We start from the raw sequence: 20,260 nt of genomic DNA on the forward strand, positions 1-20,260 counted from the left end.
GGACCAGGACCAGGACCAGGACCAGGACCAGGATCAGGACCAGGACTAGGACCAGGACCAAGACCAGGACCAGGACCAGGACCAGGACCAGGACCAGGACCAGGATCAGGACCAGGACCAGGACCAGGAGGCGACTGGGCTTCGATTCAGAGAAACTTTTCTCAACGGGCTCAGTTTGACTCACTGGGTTTTAAATCGACCTGCGTTCTTCCGCAGCATTTCACCCTCTCTCTCTCTCTCGCTCTTTTCTCTGTCTTGGAAAACGGTCCAGTACAAAAAAAGAGCCTTCAAAGTCCTGACAGGCGATTCTGAGGGAAGGAATTCTCTCCCAGGGGGCAAATATTTCCAAAGAGGCTTCACAACGTCCGAGTGACGGGTCCACCGGGCCGACGCAGAACAACACCAGCATCCAGACACAAACACTCTCTCTCTGCAGAGCGGCCGAGGTGAAGCGGCTCAGGCCTCCTGACGAGGGCGGGCCGACTCCCGAGCCCCGGTCCGGTCTCGACCCTGTGATCCAGAGTCTGCTGGAGGTCCGAGCTGCTTCCAAACCACAGAGAACGCTCTTTTCTTTTCTTTTGTTGAGACGTGACCCCGGTGAGAACAGACTCAGGAGCTGGACTCCATCACCGACGCTCACAGACCATAATAAGGTGAACGTGTATAAGAAGGTGAACTCGCCCACACGGGTCAACGTGCTGACCCCAGAACTCGTTCTCTTCACAGACTTCAGAGGGCAGGATGATTTTAACTTCTGTTGTCTTACACTGTTCCTCTTCATAACTTCTGCAGAAGCGGTTGCTTGGCGACACGGAGCCGCACAACGAACATCCCAGAGATCTCTGGTGTCGGTACCCAGCACGACTTCGCTGCAGCCGAGGGCCTGTAAAAGCCCCCGAGCCTGTTTTCGTCATCTCAGCTTTGAATAGACAAGGAGCCACACCCACAATTTAAACTGTCCAATCAGGACCAGTTCCCGTTTCTGACCAATGAGACGTAAATACAGGAGTCTGTTTTTATGGAGAATGAGAAAGTGGTCTCTATGGAAACCCATTGTACATTAAAAATACAGTAGTAGTCTCTCCAGTCCTTGGTTAATATTTAATGTTTTTCAGTTTTGGAGAGTTCCATCATACACTTGTGAGTTTGGCTCGGTTCCGTCCATCTGCCACATGGACCTCTGACTCTGGACCAGTCCCACATCTGACAGCTGACAGGACGTCCTGGATACAGTTATATTTCATTGTTTCAGTTGGGAAGAGAAGACTTTAACATTCAATATGTTTAATATTTAAATAAAGACAGTGTTTCTACAATGCAGCATTTAGAATGAAATTTGAGGAAATTAGGGATTTATTTCAGTCACACTATCAAATCTTTCAGATCAGTAAATAAAATCTCAAATCAAAACAAGGTTTTTCTCTCCGCACTATATTGTGTGTGAGGTTGTGGACATAGAGATATGTCTGGTTCTGATATCAGGCCACAGAACACAAAGTATTTACACTCTAACGATTCCTATAGATTCTGCTTCTCTGTGATCGTGTCGTGATCAGTCGTCCCTGATCTCAGAACATGAACGAGGCCGAGGGCCGTAATGTGGAGAGCTGATTACTGAGTGAGCATCGAAGGCTGCTGATAGAGCAGCTCACGTGGGGGAGGGAGGGAGGGAGGGAGGGAGTACTGTATGAACTGTATGTACTGTGTTTATCATCAGGCGCCCCCGACTGGACCGTGAATAGCTGCAGGATCCATAACGCAGTACGATGATCGCAGCATCGTGGATTTCCTTTTACCTCAGTCGGGCCAGTTAAAGTCATACGCAGGGTGTGATTATGTATTTTATTGGCGGGTAAGGAAACGATGTGGCCGTGGTGACGACATGTGGCAGAATTACGACCCTCAGGTCTCATCAGCACTTTAACAGCTGTCGTCCAAACACATATTACTTTAATAATTGTTTCTTTAGCTGAGGCGTGGACGCTTCACAGAACTGTTCCAACTGGAACCACTGGTTCATGTCACAGAGTCATGAACAACATTCCTGGCTCCTCCCACAGGAAGAAAAACACTTCACAGTCGCGAGGCAGAAGTCTCTGAGATTTGTGGCCGGTTCTGTGGCCAGAACCCAAACTGTGAGTGGACATTAAGAGACTCAGACGGGCCGTCCTCCAAGAGCAGAGTGAAGCACCTGACGGAGGACGCTCCCTGACACACACACACACACACACACACACACACAACCGCAAGCTGTTGGCAAACACAACCAAAGTCAAACGAGTCAAACCCTCATCACAGGGAACACGGCAGCAGCAGAACGAGCTCGTTCCTCTCTGACCTGCAGCCTCACGATCTTATTCAGCAGGAACTGAAACAGACAGCGACTGAAAAGTGTCGAGGAAATAAACGTGTTGACAAAGATAATAATATGAGTAATCAAAACAGATCTGACTTCACAGGAAGACGTGTGGTCTCATTTCCCATCAGCCCTTCGTCCTCCATCTGATCATCTCAGTTTTTAGATCATAGCAGATGCTCTTGTTCATTCTCACGTCCACCTGGTGAACTCATTTCAGCTCCGCGTCCCGCGTCACGCCCCCTCTGCTCTCACAGGAAATCATCTTCGGCGGTGACGACACTCGGAGCCCTGTTGTCTCCATAGAAACTCTGTCTCTGTCTCAGTACGTACTGAGACTAAGTTTGTCCCTTTGTCCAAACTTACAACCACACTCAGAGATCTGAGAGCCAGGACAGAAAACGTCCTCATCACTTGAGGCCAAAATCCCGATCAACCTCACGTGACAGCAACAAACACCAGAGGACGTTTGACAGAACGAGACGCCGTCCGTCGTGTAAAGGTGAGTTTCAGAGTCACTCACCCATCACTCGGAGCCGCTCGGCGCCCACCACCACCTCCTGCTCGTCGGCGGAGAACAGCAGCTTCCCAGAGGGCGATTTGACTTCAAACATCTTTCCCTGCGCTTTAAATCCATTGGATCCTGAAACGGAGAGAGACACAGAGACACAGAGAGGAGACATGAGAGCAGAGCAACATCTGGCCGGTTCCTCACAGCTTCACATTTAAAATACATCCGAGTCGTTCAATCCTCAAAGCGTCATAATTTACACTCATTGTGACCAATGAATATTTAACTAACACTATCATAACAGTCAACAGTGATTAAAATATGCTTAAATAATGATGATGAAACATGATGTACAGTGAGAGGACATAGATCCTGAGCTTTGGTGTCACATTGCAGATGATTTACAGAAAGCGTTGGAATCAGGGCTGCAACTAACGATTCTTTTCATAATTGATTCATCTGAATGAGTTCTGGTTTCTCTGCTCCTCTGACAGAGAACTGAAGATCTTTGGTGTTTGGACAAAACAAAACATCATGTTGGAGTTTTGGGAAACAGGATCGACATTTCTCACTGTTTTTAATAAACAAACAACTGATCGATTAATGGAGAAAATAATCGACAGATGAATCGATAATGAAAATAATCGTTAGTTTCAACACTAATTTTATTTTTCAGAACTCACAACCGTAACGTTCTAACTTTTGTTTTAATTATCAAATGTTGATCAGTATTTAATCGGGCCTAAAATAAAAACATCAAACATCAGTAAATGGAAAATTAATCTCAGAATAAAAACCCTAAAAAGGAAAAAGTGTTTGAAATATCAATAATGTGAGAAACATAACAGAGAGGCTGGTTTGTAACAAATAAAAATAAATAAGTCTCTTCACTGAATAATGGAAGATGTCGTGTTGCAGTTGATGTCGTCAGCGTCTTTTTTTGATATTTCTGAGAAATGAAAACATGAACGAAGCAGATCGTCTCACCGGTGACGAGCTGCGTGAGCAGCTGGTTGTTGCTGCCCAGGATGTTGACCGACACGTTTCTGGACGACTGCAGCAGCAGCGGGCGGCCCTGCACACACACACACACACACACACACAGACACGCACACACACACAGACACACACACACACACACGCACACACACACAGACACGCACACACACACACACACACACACACACACACACACACACAGACACACACACACACACACACACAGACACACACATACACACACACACACACACACACACACACACACACACACACAGACACACACGTTCACATGCTGATGAAACTTTGATATTTTATATTTTACACACAAGAAAGAGCAAAGATGTCAAATAGACATTTTTTTTATTTCACTTCATCTTTTCGTGTCTGTAGATTTAAATAATCATAAAAATCGTTGAAGGTCGTTTTTCTTGAAATTAGTTTTTCTTCTTGTTTTACTTTGAGGCAGAAATCTTCTCTGACACGAACCAAACCTTCCACTTTTATTCATGTTTACGTCCCGAAGCCTTTTTCTACTGAGATGATTTATAGAATATTTTATTCATAAAAATATGGTGACATTTTTGGTTTTTTAGATGCTGTTGACAGTATTTTCTGATTTGTGGAGCAAATGAAAAAGAAATAACCAAAAACCCCCCGGTGAAAACATTCAGCTCCAAACAACAAAGTGAAACGAAAGAAGAATTTTGAATCTGACTTCATCTCGTGTTCAGTTTTCTGTTGTGGACATAGATGGAAATGAGCACATTTTTTATTAGATAATGCCTCATTTGCATATTTAAACATTATATTTCAGAAAACTCATAATATATAAAAAAAATGTTGTAATGTAGGTGATGAACTGGTGAAGATTCATGTTGAAATATTCTATTTTGCAGAACAAACATTTTAGAAAATATTTGCATTTGTATTATATTTTACATTTAAAGAAATTGTGGTCTTTTAAAATTATTTTCAAGTTCTATATTTTTGGTTTATTTGGTTTCTTTTTATTTATAATAAAGTTTATGGTTAAACTGTAAAATATTAAGACACTTCTTTGTCATATGGGATTGATAACGACATCTTAGGAATCATTGTCATGTTTTTTGAATATAAATATCTGCTGATTTATCAGTATCACAAATTCTTAACAACCCAATTTTGGTATCGGCCCCAAAAGAAATCATATCTGTCAGACTCTCGTGTCAGGTGCATGATCATAATGTGCACGTCTCATGAGCAGAAGGCAAAGTTTCCGCCACACGGATCCTCACGACCTCGTAAATGTGGCGAGGACAACTTATACTCCAGCCTCCCGCTCGCTCACTTCCTGCACCAATCAGGAACGCCGATCACGTCGGACGCTCCGCTCTCTCTGCGCTCCGACTAATCTTCACGCCTCAGTCGACTCCTTAATTACAGATAACGTCCTGACCGTCGTGCGGCGCTCGCTGCCTCGTGTGTGTCACTGATAACATTATGACTCTCAACAAACTTAATGAAGTTCCCACAGTGAACGTGACGCACGAGCAGGAAGTTATGACAATAACAACAAGGAAGTGTGAAGTGAGACGTCAAAACCAACCTGCTGTTTGAAGAAGTGGATTTTATATTTCTACTTGTTTGCTTCAAGAAGAAAAACGTACATGTGAGAAATGTTATAAATAACTTAAAACCTGAGCTATTCAATTTATAACGAATTGCTTGTTTTCTGAAAAACAGCGATTTGTTGTAAATTGTTATAAATCAAGTAAGAAGCAGAGTCACGTGCTCATAGAGTCGCCCTCTGCTGGTCAGTACACAGAAAACAGACTTTTCAGCTGTTTCCTTGGACGTTCCTCGTTGTTGGAACTGAACTGTAGAATTTCGTGATGAATTCCTCGGCCTCGCTCTTTAAGGAGCCTTCAGATAATATACGTTGTGATTTGGCTCCGAGCAAAAGGGACTCGATTTAAATATGAATAGTCGGTGTTGAACTTGGCGTCGTGTCAACGTATCATCTCATCTCTCTTGTTCTGATTCAGTCCTCTTCCATCCGTCTTCCTGTCTCAGTCTCAATTACTACCTCCTCCTCCTCTTCTTCTCCTCCCCTGCTCGTCCCTCATCCTCCCTCTCAGGCGGCGGCGGGTCGCAGACAGCTGAGAGATAAAGCTCGCTGCTCTCTCTCCGTCCACTTCCTGTTGTTACTGCAGGACTACAGGACGACATCACGATATCGTGGCTCCTCTCTCCGTCTCCTCCACTCGTCTCCTCCTCCTCAGAATGTTAATCTGTAACCAGGATGAACCGGCGGAGCTGAGACAGACGTTACATTAGATCAGTGAGGCTTCAGGCTTCAGACACCATCTGGTCTGGAACACGCCGCTCGTCACCGTGACGTGTTCTCCTGCTTTGTCCTCATGACGAGACATGACTCGGCTCTTCAGTCTCGTCAGGACCGCGTGGTGAGTTTAGTCCTGACGGAGAAGCGGTTTGTCTGTACAGACACAAACCGAGCCCCGACGACCGAGTGGAACATTTCATATTAGGACTCATGCGGTCGTCAGTGTGTGACTTACTGGTTTGGACTGGATTTCTTTGGCGTACAGCGGCTGGAGGAACTCGGAGTCGCCCTCCAGCTTCAGGCCCTTCTCGGTGATTCTCAGGTTTCCCATTCCGTCCTGCGAGGAAACAAAGACACAGACACCGTCGGTTCCTTCACACTACAACAACACGAGGGATTCACAACGTGATGATCGTGACCATCATGTAACATATTGCCACTCTACATGCAGAGACTTCCAGTGAACCTTGAGTGCAAGATAAATGTTTCCAAGGGCTTCACCAAGGAGCTTATGTTTTCACCCTGTCCGTCCGTTTGTTCCTTGGATTGTTTGAACTGCAAATCAGATTTCCACAAAACTTGGAGAAAGGAAGAAAGAACTCATTGGCTCATTGAACTCAACAGCGGTTGGACATTTTTGGACATTTCCACCAGTTAAATGAAAATATTCGTGGATCTTGATGAAACATTAGGAGCTGATTTCTATGATTATATTGTATGTATATGTATAACGTATATCTGATCTAAGACCGTCACCAACTTCACAACCGTCTCTGCAGAGTCGTGGACGTGACGTGTCCAGGGTTTGAAACCAGACACCTGTAATTTATGTGTGGAGGAAACATAAACCTCAATAATAATAATATCACACACACACACACACACACACGCACACTCATTAAACTGTCTCCGCTGCTCTAATCTTTTAATCTTCTGTTTGACGCAGTGATAGTGTTGAAACTTGACTCCTGCATCAGTATTATTATAAACTGATCCATCATCAAACACACGAAACATACTGTATAAACAGAATCTGATTCATATTATTAAATACATGTCAGAACAATAAACTATATATACAGTGTAACAAAAAGATCCTATCGTCATATCAATATTCTCTGAGATTCAAACGTGAGCAGCTTCACTTCCCTTCCACTCATTATATATTCAATTACATATATTATATTACATGAGATCAGCTGGATTGTTTCAGAGATAAGAGAGGGCAGTGTGAGGAAGAGGAGGAGGAGGAAGAGGAGGACGTGATCTCCTCCTGCAAAGACTTTTTTGTTTTCTCTTCGTCGTCTGATCCCTCGAGGCTTCGACGAGCTAATGGAGATCGAGACCCGTCGAAATCCCAAAGGAAGTGTGGACGGTTTTCAGGCCTCCTCCTAGTGAAACTCCACCAGTGTGTAAAACATATTCATATTCCGATGCTGGCGTGGCGACGGGCAGTGACTGTGAATCACCTCCAGTTGGAAGTCAGCGGTTCTGTCAGAATGGAAAAACCCACACACGTTATTTCCGACCGTTTTGACGACGAGAAGCGACCGTGAGGAGGAGAATATCATATTTCTCAGATTGGGGTCCTGGTGGTGGACAGATTGATTCCTCACTGACACATACTGTACACACTCAGTGAATCCTGCCGCCGGCCACTTCATATCTTAGTCTGGATTATTGCTGAGGATGCGTAATAAAGCTGAGAAGTTATGTTGCGCCTCAGTCGGTATCTCTGCCTCCGCAGTTCTTCTCCCCCGTGGAGATAAGTCTCTGACCACGAAGTGAAGTTTACAAACTCAGCTCATGTCTTCACTTGGTTCTGACCCATAAAGAAATGACAGCAGATCAAATGTTATAATGAAATAATACGAATCCATTAACGGACACATTTCATGTTTTTGCCACTCGTACAGTAAGAGAAGGAAAAAAAGGTTCGGTTCCAGGTCCTTTGGGTTGAAACGCAGCATCATCGTCGTCGCGTGATTCGTGTCCACCTCTCGGAAGGCAGAGGGCGGCTCGTCCACTGTTCAAGAGGTTGGTGGTTTGATCCCGGAACCTTCAGTCTCTGAACATCTGCAGATTCTTCTTCTTCTCTTCATTCTCGTCCGTTGACAGTTGAGCGAAGCGAGCGGACATGAATAATTCAGGATGTCTCTTCAGGACAGAGGCCTCTGAACACTCAGGTGAGCCTCCTCACCTTCATCACCTTCCTCCTCCTCCTCCTCCTCTCTCTCGCTCCTTCCAAACGTTTTCTCCATCACTTCATCACATCAAGGTCTCTAATCATGGGGCATGAAATTAGAAACAACCGTCTCTCAGGGACAAAGTGATGATTCAGACGACGATCTCAAAAACACTAAAGACTCTAATATCCCTCTTTGTTTACAGTCAGTGAATCCTCCATCTTCAGGAGTGTCTTTAAAAACTTCTTATTACTTTGTTTTCTACTGTTTCACGTTCCCATGACAATGAAATCTATTGACTGTTCTTAAAATGGACTTTGTCTCGTCAGGTTGTCTAGCAACAGAGTTCACTTCCTGTGTGAAGCTCAGGTGTGATCTTCCAGCTCTGAGCAGAATATATCAACGTTTCACTCGATTCAACTTCCTCTTCTCCCTTTGCCTGGCGATGATGACATAATTCATCTTCACACATGTTCTCCTCCTCCCCCCCTCATCCATTACTCTCTCTCTCTCTCTCTGTCTCTCTCTCCACGACAACAAGAACTAAATTGATCTCCACTCAGCGCCGCCGTCGCCTCCACTGTCACCGCTGTGTTCGCTTCATAGTTATTGAGAATTTATTGTGTTTGTGCTTTTGTATGTACTTGTACTTGCGTGTGTGTGTGTGTGTGACTGGCTGCTGTGTTTACCTGGTTGTGTGTGTGTGTGTGTGTGTGTGTGTGTGTGTGTGCACGAGCAGAGGAGAAAACGTCTGTCTTGTAAATAACATTTCAGTTCCCTCTGTTCTTGTGTAGATTTATTTGGCCCGTGTGTGTGTGTGTGTGTGTGTGTGTGTGTGTGTGTGACAGCAGGGACGTGGCTAGGGGGCGGGGGGCAAATATCATGAGTGAAGTGACGCTGGATCTTTGGATCTGGCTCGTCGCTGCTCTGTGTCACTAACACACATGGAGCGTCTGCGTCGATATATATATATATATATATATATATATATATATATATATATATATATATATATATATATATATATATATATATATATATATATATATATATATATATATATATATATCAGTCGCCTCCCGAGTCTGAAGCAGATCCAGACGTCTTGATGCTGAAGGAGTCAGACGCTTCATCACACGTCTGCAGACGCTTGTCGACGCCCACACGGTCCCAGTTCTCCTGGTGTCGGGTGTTTGGACCACAGGCGGTTTCACACGATGACGTGGGCGCTCGTTGTAAAACAAGTAGATTTATACATAAGTGATGTGATTGTGTTGAGGTAAAAGTTTAGCTACTGTAGTTTAGTTCAAGGTTTGATATGATGTCAGTTCAGGAAGTAGCAGTTACTTCATGTAGCAGGGCGGAACGTTTCGTGTGAGGAGGTCGGAGCTCGTGTCACAAACCTGAAATGAATATTTCCATGGTTGAAGGAACTTATTTTAAAAAGCATCAGATTAAATAACATCGCGTCTCACACGTGTAACATCGCAGGCGACTGAGCCCACAACCGTCTTTGTTGTGGGATTTGATTTGGTGGAGTCAGATAACGTGAACACGTTATTATGGATTGTAAATAATGCGGCGTTGCGGATTAGCACATTTAAATCTCCGCCTCCGGGCAGATGAAACGTTTCAGCTCCTTCCAGCTCACGTCAGCAGAAACAGATGAGAAACTGCTGCCGGTCGCAGGTAAACACACCGCGCTCCCAGAGAAACACGCAGCGTCTCCTGCAGAACTCTCTCTGATAACAAGAAGATGCAGAAGAAGAAAAACTTTTCCTCTGGAGCAGAGACTCTCTGGTTCTCTGGCTCCGCAGGTGGAAGCTGCGACGTCACGCAGCAGTTCGCTCTGCGATGACTATCAGTGGAATTGGCTGTGAGATTGCTCTTCACTGAGAAACTCCAGCGCTCCTCTGATTGAGGCTCTCGACGCCGCAGAGCATCATCCATCAGTGGGACGGGAGAGAAGATGGGGAGGGGAGGAGGAGGAGTGAGAACCAGAGGATGAAAGATGAAACAACAAGAGAGAGCAGGAGAAGAGAGGGAGGTGTTGATGAAGTCAAGATAGATGTACTGTACGTTCAGAGAGCAGGAGGAGAGTGGAGAGAGGAGAGAGGCTCAGTTAGTGTGAGACGTTCATGTCCGCTCTCGTTTCTCTGTTTGGTTCTACATCCACTTTAAGAGTTCGCTTTCTAACCCACAGTCCTTCCAACAGTTCTGAGGAGGAATGGTTCTGAAAAGACCTTCACAGTTTAATCTTTACTTCACTGTAAACATCACCGAGTCTTTAACAAACACAGGAAAAGAACTTCAGTGTTTCAACACGTTGTAGAATCCTAAACGTTTCCTCTGCTCTTGTGAAACGAGGAGCAGCAGCAGGAGTCGGTTCTAGAGTCGTGAGTCTCCGAGCCTGCGGCGGCCGAACGTCACCGTCACAGTCGATGGATTTCATATTAAAACTCGTCTTCATCTGGGAGCGCCGCCGCCGCCCCTCGGAGCATCAAGGTCTCCACGACGACAGTGACTGACAGGTGACAACAGTCGCCTGCAGCGTGAGGAGTTTTGTGTGCGAGGATTTGAATGTTGTTGGTTTGTAAACAACTGCGAAAAAAGACGGATGAAAAAAGAAAAAAATCTGACAGATGAATGAAAAGAAGAGAGACGAGCACATCTGATCTGATCATGATGCCACACTGCAAATACTGTACACACACACACACACACGCGAGCGCGGTTATGAATATGAATAAATTGAGACAGTGGTCAAAGTGGTGCAATCATCTCCTGATTATTAAGTAATTACTGAGGCCTAATTGGAAGTGGTTATTGTTTTTATGGCTTCATGATGAGACAAGCCTGGTCCCTGTGTGAGTGTGTGTGCTACACCAGGGATGCAGAAATGAGTCTATGAACACGACCACAGAAACACATCTGCTCCTCACTTCCTCCTCCTCTTTCTCTTCGTGCTGCGCCTGCAGCTCTAACTGGGTCTCTCACGGAGGCACGAGCACCGTCGGAGGGACGGCGACGCCCGGGAGGACTCGGCACCCCGATCCTGAGACGGGACGACTTTGACCTTGAGGAGTCTCACTCACTTCCTCACTTGCCCTCATTTCCTGTCGGCGGCGACAGTTTCCACTGTCAGTTGGGATTTAAAAGTGACTTTTATAGACAAGACAGTAAAGAGTTCAAATACCCGTGAATGACTGAAATCTTTCTGGTGCATGATGCTGATTCAGAGGAGGAAACATCTCGGACCAGCTGCTCATGTTTTCATATCTGTCATCACTGCTCGGCCACATCCACACATTGATTCATGAATGGAAAATAGACACATTTATATTCTTCTTATGAAGCCGAGGAGTTAAATCCACTTTCACCCCCATGCATTCTCACACACACACACACACACACACACACACACACACACACACACACACACACACACACACACTCTGACATTCTGTGAACCAAATGATTTTCCTGCTGTTAAATACGTGAACAGTGTTAATAACGACGTTATTATTTCAGACTCATCCTCCATCTTCTGGTCTTTGCTCTGATGGAATGTAAACGTAGGAAGACGAAAAGAAGAAAATGGATGACTCTTTAAATCCTATTGGTCTGATTGTGATTCAATTTCAAGTGTTTCACATTGTCAAGAATGAAGTCCTGAAATCACCAGAATGAAAAGACAATGATGTCAGAATCTTTAAGATGGCGGACAAGAAGACGAAGACGACTCGTCATTTTTTTCACAAAGCTCAGATCCTCTCTGTCTTTTCTCCAATCAGATGAATATCAGTAAACTGTCTTATCACTCGCTGAAAACACTGGAGACGTGGTCGGTGATTCAAACCTCAACGTTTCCTCAACATTTAATCTGGTGTAAACTCCTCGTTTCACACCGAGAGAATCAAGACAGTCTCTGATTCACTCGGTGAAGACGAGGACGGACACTGTCTCAGCAGGACGGCAGAACAGAAACACTGATTTTCTTCTCCTACAGTTTATATTTACCCTGCGAACCAGCGAAGCAGTCTGACACTGTCATCGACTTGTTCTGACGACACCGCCTGTTGTGTGAGGCACAAAACCCCGGACAGCCCCCCTGCTGGGCCAAACATAACAGCCAGTGAGCGGGAGTCGGTATTGATCTCCACAGAGACGAGACGGTGGAACGAGACACAAGGACGAGGAAGAGAGAAGAGTCCGACAGGACGTTCATCCGACGTCCACGGGTTTACAACAAGTTCTCACTTCAGACGTGTCTGAGCTCCACGAACAGACACTTTAACACGTCTGAAAACTAAAAGAGTCGTCATCACCGTGAGCAACAGTCTTCACATCACAAAGACTCCACATTCAATCTCACCAATTATCGATCAAAGCAGCTCAAGCTTCTATTGTAATTCTGTTCTCAATTGTTATTTTTTTCAATAACTTCTGTGTTTTTCAATGTTGTCGAGTTAAATGCAAATTTCTCAGATGTTTTAAAAATGACTCAGACTAATGGAACAAACCTCCAATTAGAGTCAAACTCCCACCAAGCTTCAAAGAAACTGACCTTCTTCTTCTTCCTTATACGACGTTTAGTCTCCTCAGACTCACTTAATGACTCTTAGTCTCTTTCTTCTTCCTCCTTTCCTTTGTCCTTCTGTCTCTTTGCCCTCTAACTTTAATTCAACCGATCCCTCTTCTCCTTCATCTTCTTCTTCCTCTGCACTTTCATCCATCTTCATGTCAAAAACATCATCTCATTTAAAGACAGATCCTCCCTCTTCATCTGTCTGGTTCCCAGAGACCAGAGAGATTTTCTTTTGAAGCTCCAAGGTTTCCTGTTCCAGTGTTTCTTGTTTCTTATTCCGGTGTTTCCTGTTCCAGTGTTTCTTGTTTCTTGGTCCGGTGTTTTCTGTTCCAGTGTTTCCTGTTCTGGTGTTTCCTGTTCCAGTGTTTCTTGTTTCTTGGTCCGGTGTTTTCTGTTCCAGTGTTTCCTGTTCTGGTGTTTCCTGTTCCAGTGTTTCTTGTTTCTTGGTCCGGTGTTTTCTGTTCCAGTGTTTCCTGTTCTGGTGTTTCCTGTTCCAGTGTTTCCTGTTCTGGTGTTTCCTGTTCCAGTGTTTCCTGTTCTGGTGTTTCCTGTTCCAGTGTTTCCTGTTCCAGTGTTTCCTGTTCTGGTGTTTCCTGTTCCAGTGTTTCTTGTTTCTTATTCCGGTATTTCCTGTTCAAGTGTTTCGTGGTCTGTTGTTTCCTGTTCCAGTGTTTCTTGTTTCCTTTTCCGGTGTTTCCTGTTCTGGTGTTTCCTGTTCCAGTGTTTCTTGGTCCGGTGTTTCCTGTTCCAGTGTTTCTTGTTCTGGTGTTTCCTGTTCTGGTGTTTCCTGTTCCAGTGTTTCTTGTTTCTTATTCCGGTGTTTCCTGTTCCAGTGTTTCTTGTTTCTTATTCAGGTGTTTCCTGTTCAAGTGTTTCCTGTTCTGGTGTTTCCAGTTCCAGTGTTTCCTGTTCCGGTGTTTCCTGTTCCAGTGTATCTTGTTTCTTATTCCGGTATTTCCTGTTCAAGTGTTTCGTGGTCTGTTGTTTCCTGTTCCAGTGTTTCTTGTTTCCTATTCCGGTGTTTCCTGTTCTGGTGTTTCCTGTTCCAGTGTTTCTTGGTCCGGTGTTTCCTGTTCCAGTGTTTGTTGTTCTGGTGTTTCCTGTTCTGGTGTTTCCTGTCCCAGTGTTTCTTGTTTCCTATTCCGGTGTTTCCTGTTCAAGTGTTTCCTGATCTGGTGTTTCCTGTTCCAGTGTTTCTTGGTCCGGTGTTTCCTGTTCCAGTGTTTCCTGTTCTGGTGTTTCCTGTTCCAGTGTTTCCTGTTCTGGTGTTTCCTGTTCCAGTGTTTCTTGTTTCTTATTCCGGTGTTTCCTGTTCAAGTGTTTCTTGGTCTGGTGTTTCCTGTTCCAGTGTTTCTTGTTTCCTATTCCGGTGTTTCCTCTTCAAGTGTTTCCTGTTCTGGTGTTTCCTGTTCCAGTGTTTCTTGGTCCGGTGTTTCCTGTTCCAGTGTTTCCTGTTCTGGTGTTTCCTGTTCCAGTGTTTCTTGTTTCTTATTCCGGTGTTTCCTGTTCCAGTGTTTCTTGTTTCCTATTCCGGTGTTTCCTGTTCAAGTGTTTCCTGTTCTGGTGTTTCCTGTTCCAGTGTTTCTTGGTCCGGTGTTTCCTGTTCCAGTGTTTCCTGTTCCAGTGTTTCTTGTTTCTTATTCCGGTGTTTCCTGTTCCAGTGTTTACTGTTTCAGTGTTTCTTGTTTCTTATTCCAGTGTTTCCTGTTCTGGTGTTTCCTGTTCCAGTGTTTCCTGTTCCGGTGTTTCTTGTTTCTTGCTCCAGTGTTTCCTGTTCGAATGTTTCTTGATTCTTGTTCCAGTGTTTCCTGTTCCTGTGTTTCTTGGTCGTTTATCAGCTTAAATGTGACGAGTGGGTGTGAACGACCTTGATCCACGATGTGCCAGCAGAGGTCAGTATCGGATGGAAGCCATGTTGTTTCTGTCTGTCTGACTCCAGACTTTCAGGTCACAATAATCCTTTCATCTCTCATATCAGCTGCCTGATGCCTCATTAGCAGTGTGTGTGTGTGTGTGTGTGTGTGTGTCACCTCATACAGACCAACAGTTCATGGACTGTGTTGAAGCAGATCTTGTTATGTTTTCTCTCAGTATCTTGACGACAGGAAGTTATTTTTCATCACTGCTCATCAATAACAGGCCCGATACATTTCACACCACATCAGACAGATGAATCGTTACTGTGGGTAGAAAACTTAGAACACGCTCAACAAACTTTGATGCTTTCTCAGACGCTGAACTCGTCCTGAACTGTGAAGAAGAGCTTCTGTCGGCCGCTTGACTCGGACCCGGAGGAAGAGAGAACATCAGACAGATGTGTTTCAGAACCACTGACAGAACCAGAATCAAGAAACTAAAGGTTCGACAGTCGAGACAGTTTCTGGGATTCAAGTGGATTGTACTTCAGACCACCAGTGATCACTGGGACTTCAGAATCAACCCTGCATCCACTGCAAATACTGATTATTTGCTTTATCAAATGACATAACATCTAATGATGGATGTAAAGTATGTCGGGCCCTGGCGGCGCTCTTTGCTTTACCGAGTGACGTTCAAGGTCTTTGGCAGTCAAACCGACCCGACACTGGTTCTCCCCGGACACGTGGCCCATCCATCACTGGGTCAGGTTCAGAAACAAACTACACAAACTGCTGTGTTTCAACTTAACTGAATGTGTTTGTGCAAATGTTACAAAGCCCACGCGGATCTGGTGAAAAGTCGTCGGGCCGAATTCAGGAAATGTATCAGAGGCTCGGAACAATCAGTCGATACGAGTCTTTGACAGACATATCAACTACTTTGATTTTACAGAATGAACAATGCAGAGAAGATTCATGTTTAAATTTACATTCAAAATTGTTCATTTTCTTGATTCAAGTTCTAGATTTTTGGTTGCATTTGTGTTTTCTTTGTATTTATGGTTATTTATAATAAAGTTCATGGTTTAACTGTAAAATATCAGGCCTCAGTTTGTCATAAAGGTTTGATAAAGACAATTTTCCATTTTTAACATGGATATTACTCCGTACCTCGTGGTTTACTCCCTAAGAATATTATCGACATTGTCATCGCGTGACGTCGTTCAAAACTTCTTGATTTATTTTTTAAATTTTTTTTATCATTTGTTATATTTGAATTACTTTGACTATTTTGTATTTCACACGAGTGACGCCTCACGTGAACAGTTCTTCCCACCACAGATCCAGGAGGCTGCCTGTTGAGACGTATCACTCGTCTCACTACATGAGGCCGATCACGTAGCTTCTGTTTGAAGGATGAAACAACGTCTTTGCCTTGTTCCTCCGGTGGTTCCGTCTCATCTGTTTTCTTTATGCTACTGTATGTAATTATTCACAATTTAATCTCTACGTGCAGAGTCAGGCAGGTCTGAGTTATCAGGAGCCGCGGAGGGATGGACCTCGGACTCGTCTGACGAGTCCCCTCGGTCCGTTTGAATGTGAGATAATCAGACGCTCAGAACCTGATTGATCACACACTGATGACACAGTCGGATCTGACGAGAGAAACGTCCTGACAGCAGAACTCTGACACAGTTCTGATTGTCAGTGGAGCTGTGAGAGTCAGAAATGTATTAACGCAGTTGTTTTTATATCATATTGTGAATATATCACACAGGGGTGAAAAACAATTAGTGTTTTTAATAAGTGTGTTTCTATATTTACTGAGTCTTACATTAACAACAATAATAATAAAACTCTTTAATGCTTCTGTTTGGACCATGGGTCAATACAGTCAAACATTAAAACACTGACGTCAGACACAATATTCTGAGAACATGAACTTTTCTCTAACCTCAACCGAAACCATCCATTCACTGAATGTGTGTCCTCTGAACATCTGCTGCGGCACTTCAGTGACGCTGTGTTTTATTATCAGAGGTGTGGACACGAAGGTTGAGAGTGAAGATGTTACGGGAGGAAACAGAAACAAAGTTAATACTGTTCTCACAGTAAAGTGTCTCCTCGACTCTGAGGGAAGAGACTCGGCTTCATAAAGCTGCTGCGCCGCTCTTTATATGACAGGACACATTTAGATCAGTGTGTGTGTGTGTGTGTGTGTGCGCCTGCCTCTGAGCTATAAATACGGGTGGCGCTGCTTTCTCAGATTACAGGAGGAACTAACCGTCTCCTCACTGTGTAGAAAACAAACGTCTCTTACAGCAGAGTCTCGTCACATGACGGATCAGAGGTGGTTCAGGTTCTTCGTCCTTCAGGAGCAGCTCATGGTCACTTCTGCTCACGTATATACACACATATATATATCTATATATATATAGATATATATATCTATATATAAGCTCCTGATTCAACACGTTGGAATTCGACCTTCCTGTCGAGTTCCCCTCTGGGTCTGGAGCTGTTTAGAGCCTCCCTCCCTCCTGGGAGGACGGGGGACTGGGCAAGGGCGGGGGGGGGGGGGGGGGGGGGGGGTCGGATGGAGGCGGACACTCCTGGTCGTCCTCCCTCCTCTGTCTCCCCGGAGCACTGATCCGTATCACACGGTCAGAACCGTTCAGTTCAGTGTAAGCGGAGGCTCCGGAGGGAACCAGGGACAGAGAATGGAAGGTGAGTGTGTTGTGGTGTTTTCTTCATTAATCTCCCTCTGGCAGCAGCGAGTGGACAGACTGTCCCGGGTCACGTGACCTGTCCCACCGCTCTGCAGCAACACACTTAACTCCTAACGCTTCACTATCCACACAGCCATTCATGGATCTGGATGAAAAACAATAAAACGAAACAGCACTCATATTTGGTGCAGATCCCTGGCCCCTCTCACCTCAGTGTGAACTCTGACCTCTCTCTCCTGAATGGTCCATACAGAAGGTCAGACGAGGGCGCGTGTGTGTGCTCATGTTCATCTGAGGTGGAGACACACACACGGTCGCTGTGTGTTTACAACACCAGGAAACAGATGTGAAGTGTTGAAACACGCCAGGGGGGCGTGGTCTACACGCCGCCTGCGTCCGTCACAACAGGACCGATTCACCTGATTGGTCAGACGCCTGAAAAAACACTTCCTGTGTCGACACAGTGGCTCCACTGATGAAGAGGAGAGAGAAAAGGACCAGAACTCATTCAGTTTGTTTCTGTTTCCTTAAACGCGTGATCCCTCAGTGACCTGATGTTGTTCCTGACGTCTCTGGTCCGGGTCTGGACGGAACCACAGACTGTTTCTAAAAACATGGACGAAGTCACCGGGTCCGGAAAGTGACGACGCTGAAGTGTTCTCTGTAATGACCAGCAGGGGGCGACTCTTATCTTTAACTACACAAGGATTAACACCCAAAATGTTTTACTTTGGGATCAGAACCAAGTATCGACCCACAGTGACGTCACCTGTTGGTTTTCAAACCTCGCGTTTCGCATTTTGACCTTTTTTTTTTACCTCAGCATCCGACAGGAAGCTGCTCCGACACTGTGTGATAACTGACACTTGGTCCTGATCAAACCCCGACAGAAGCATTTGAATTTTTCTTTCAATTAATTTTTAATAACTGTTCCGTCACAAAGTCTCAGTTTCTGACCCTGACAAGGCTTCATCACTTCACATCCACACACTCGCTCAAATGTCAATAAATAAATCTGCTTTGAAATATTATTTTTGAGGAAAAAAATAATCTGTTTTCATTACATGAAGATGTTCAGACTATCACGACTCTGATACACAAACAGAACCTCTGATTTATTCTCTTTAAACTCTTCAGTTCATCCAAATAAAACATGTGGACTATCATCACAAAGTTAAACTGGTTCTGTAAAGTTATGATTATATCAGACAGTTAACAATCAATTCATATAAATCACGAAATATTGTCAGATTTGAAAGTTCAAACTCTGATCATCTGTTTATCGGCTGCAATGATTATTTTATGAATAAATGAGTTGGGGCAGAAGAAGGAGGAGCTTCCTTCGAATTGCTCAGATTCCTTTTCCTTCCATTTCAAACACGTTTCCTTTTCCTCTTCCTCTTCCTCAGACAGACACATTAAAGGCGTCCTGACGCTCCGAGCGCTGCTCTGTCAGAACACACTGCTCCGCGTCGGAGGAACTGCTCTGTGATTTATGTAGATCTCATATTAAAGCCTCGCCGCCGAGCCGACCTCATGTTTTATTCACAGCCACACGAGCACGTGCACACGTTTTATCTGCTCTTTATATTCATATGTGTGTGTGTGTGTGACACACAGCTCAGTGGATTACTGAACACAGGGAGAGAGACAGGTGGAGACAGACAGGAGCAGGACAGAGAAGAGGAAGTAGGAAGAGGAGGAAGATTTGACATTATCATCAGTTGTGCAAACGTAGAATCATCTGATCATCAACACAACGTCTTTTTCACTATGATACTATGATGTGACACATGACACATTTTTTTTACTTAATTCCAGTTCAATGTATTCGTTTGTATTTGTGATTTCTGTGTATTTATAATGACGTTTTATGGCTACCATGGTGATGGTTAATGGGAGATCTGACAACGCTGGTCACAAGTCTCTGTTATTTTAGGGTTCGGGGTCTGAAAAGTTTGAGACCCTCTGACCTTCGACACTGGAAACAAATCACAAAGGTTCTAAATGAGAAGGAAAATAATAAAGAAACGGACACGGAGCAAAACTAAGTTCCACACATGAATCAAGCAGACGAGCAGATCAGACACGGTGTTATTAATGGATCATGAGGAGAAGAGGAAGAAGCAGCAGGAGACTTACGATGGTGAAGTTCATGACCTTGAGGATCCAGATAGTCAGAGCCAAGTTGATCAGGATCAGGATCATCAGCAGCAGGACGAAGAAGTAAAGGCAGCGTTTCCTCCAGCCGTAGATTCCCACTTTGTACACTTGTGGTTTCTCTGAACTCTGGACATTGTTCCTATGAGTGCACTGTTCCTGGGTCATCTGGGGGAGACAGGGGGAGGGAGGGGGGGGCGTTAGGACGATGGTTTGTAACATCACACGCTTCGACAGAGACCCATGAAAAAACAAGGCTGAAGAGATAAACTCTGTGTGTGTTAAATATGCATTATTATTATTATTGTTATTATTGGTATTAGTATTTGTTGTTGTGTTGTTGAGCCTCGTCAAAGAAAAGTTCCTGTTGCTTCTTGGCGACAGACATTCTCATTCAAATGAGCCAATTAGCTCTTAAAGGCTTTGGAACTTTCTTATCGCAGCTCTGGGTCTCTGCCACGGCCTCGAGCAGCAGGTTTCCATTAAAAACCACCGCCGTCTTCTTATCTGTCTGCAGCCGCACAAACAGACACAAACACACACACA

At 44.5% G+C, this 20,260-nt stretch overlaps 1 protein-coding gene across 5 annotated transcripts in view; it reads right to left on the bottom strand.

Annotated features, from left to right (window-relative positions):
- The window catches only part of sgcd (sarcoglycan, delta (dystrophin-associated glycoprotein)), a 126,186-nt gene that overhangs the window by 20,315 nt on the left and 85,611 nt on the right, over positions 1-20,260 (bottom strand). For all 5 annotated transcript variants that reach the window (XM_035624362.2, XM_035624363.2, XM_035624361.2 and 2 more), the window contains 4 exons: positions 19,697-19,882; positions 6,428-6,529; positions 3,855-3,942; positions 2,880-2,999 (listed from right to left, as the gene is read on the bottom strand). In XM_035624362.2, the coding sequence (XP_035480255.1) occupies positions 2,880-2,999; positions 3,855-3,942; positions 6,428-6,529; positions 19,697-19,882 (496 nt within the window). The remainder of the gene's footprint in view (positions 1-2,879; positions 3,000-3,854; positions 3,943-6,427; positions 6,530-19,696; positions 19,883-20,260) is intronic.

Source organism: Scophthalmus maximus, chromosome 2 (genome assembly GCF_022379125.1).
Source record: "Scophthalmus maximus strain ysfricsl-2021 chromosome 2, ASM2237912v1, whole genome shotgun sequence".
Lineage (NCBI taxonomy): Eukaryota > Metazoa > Chordata > Actinopteri > Pleuronectiformes > Scophthalmidae > Scophthalmus > Scophthalmus maximus.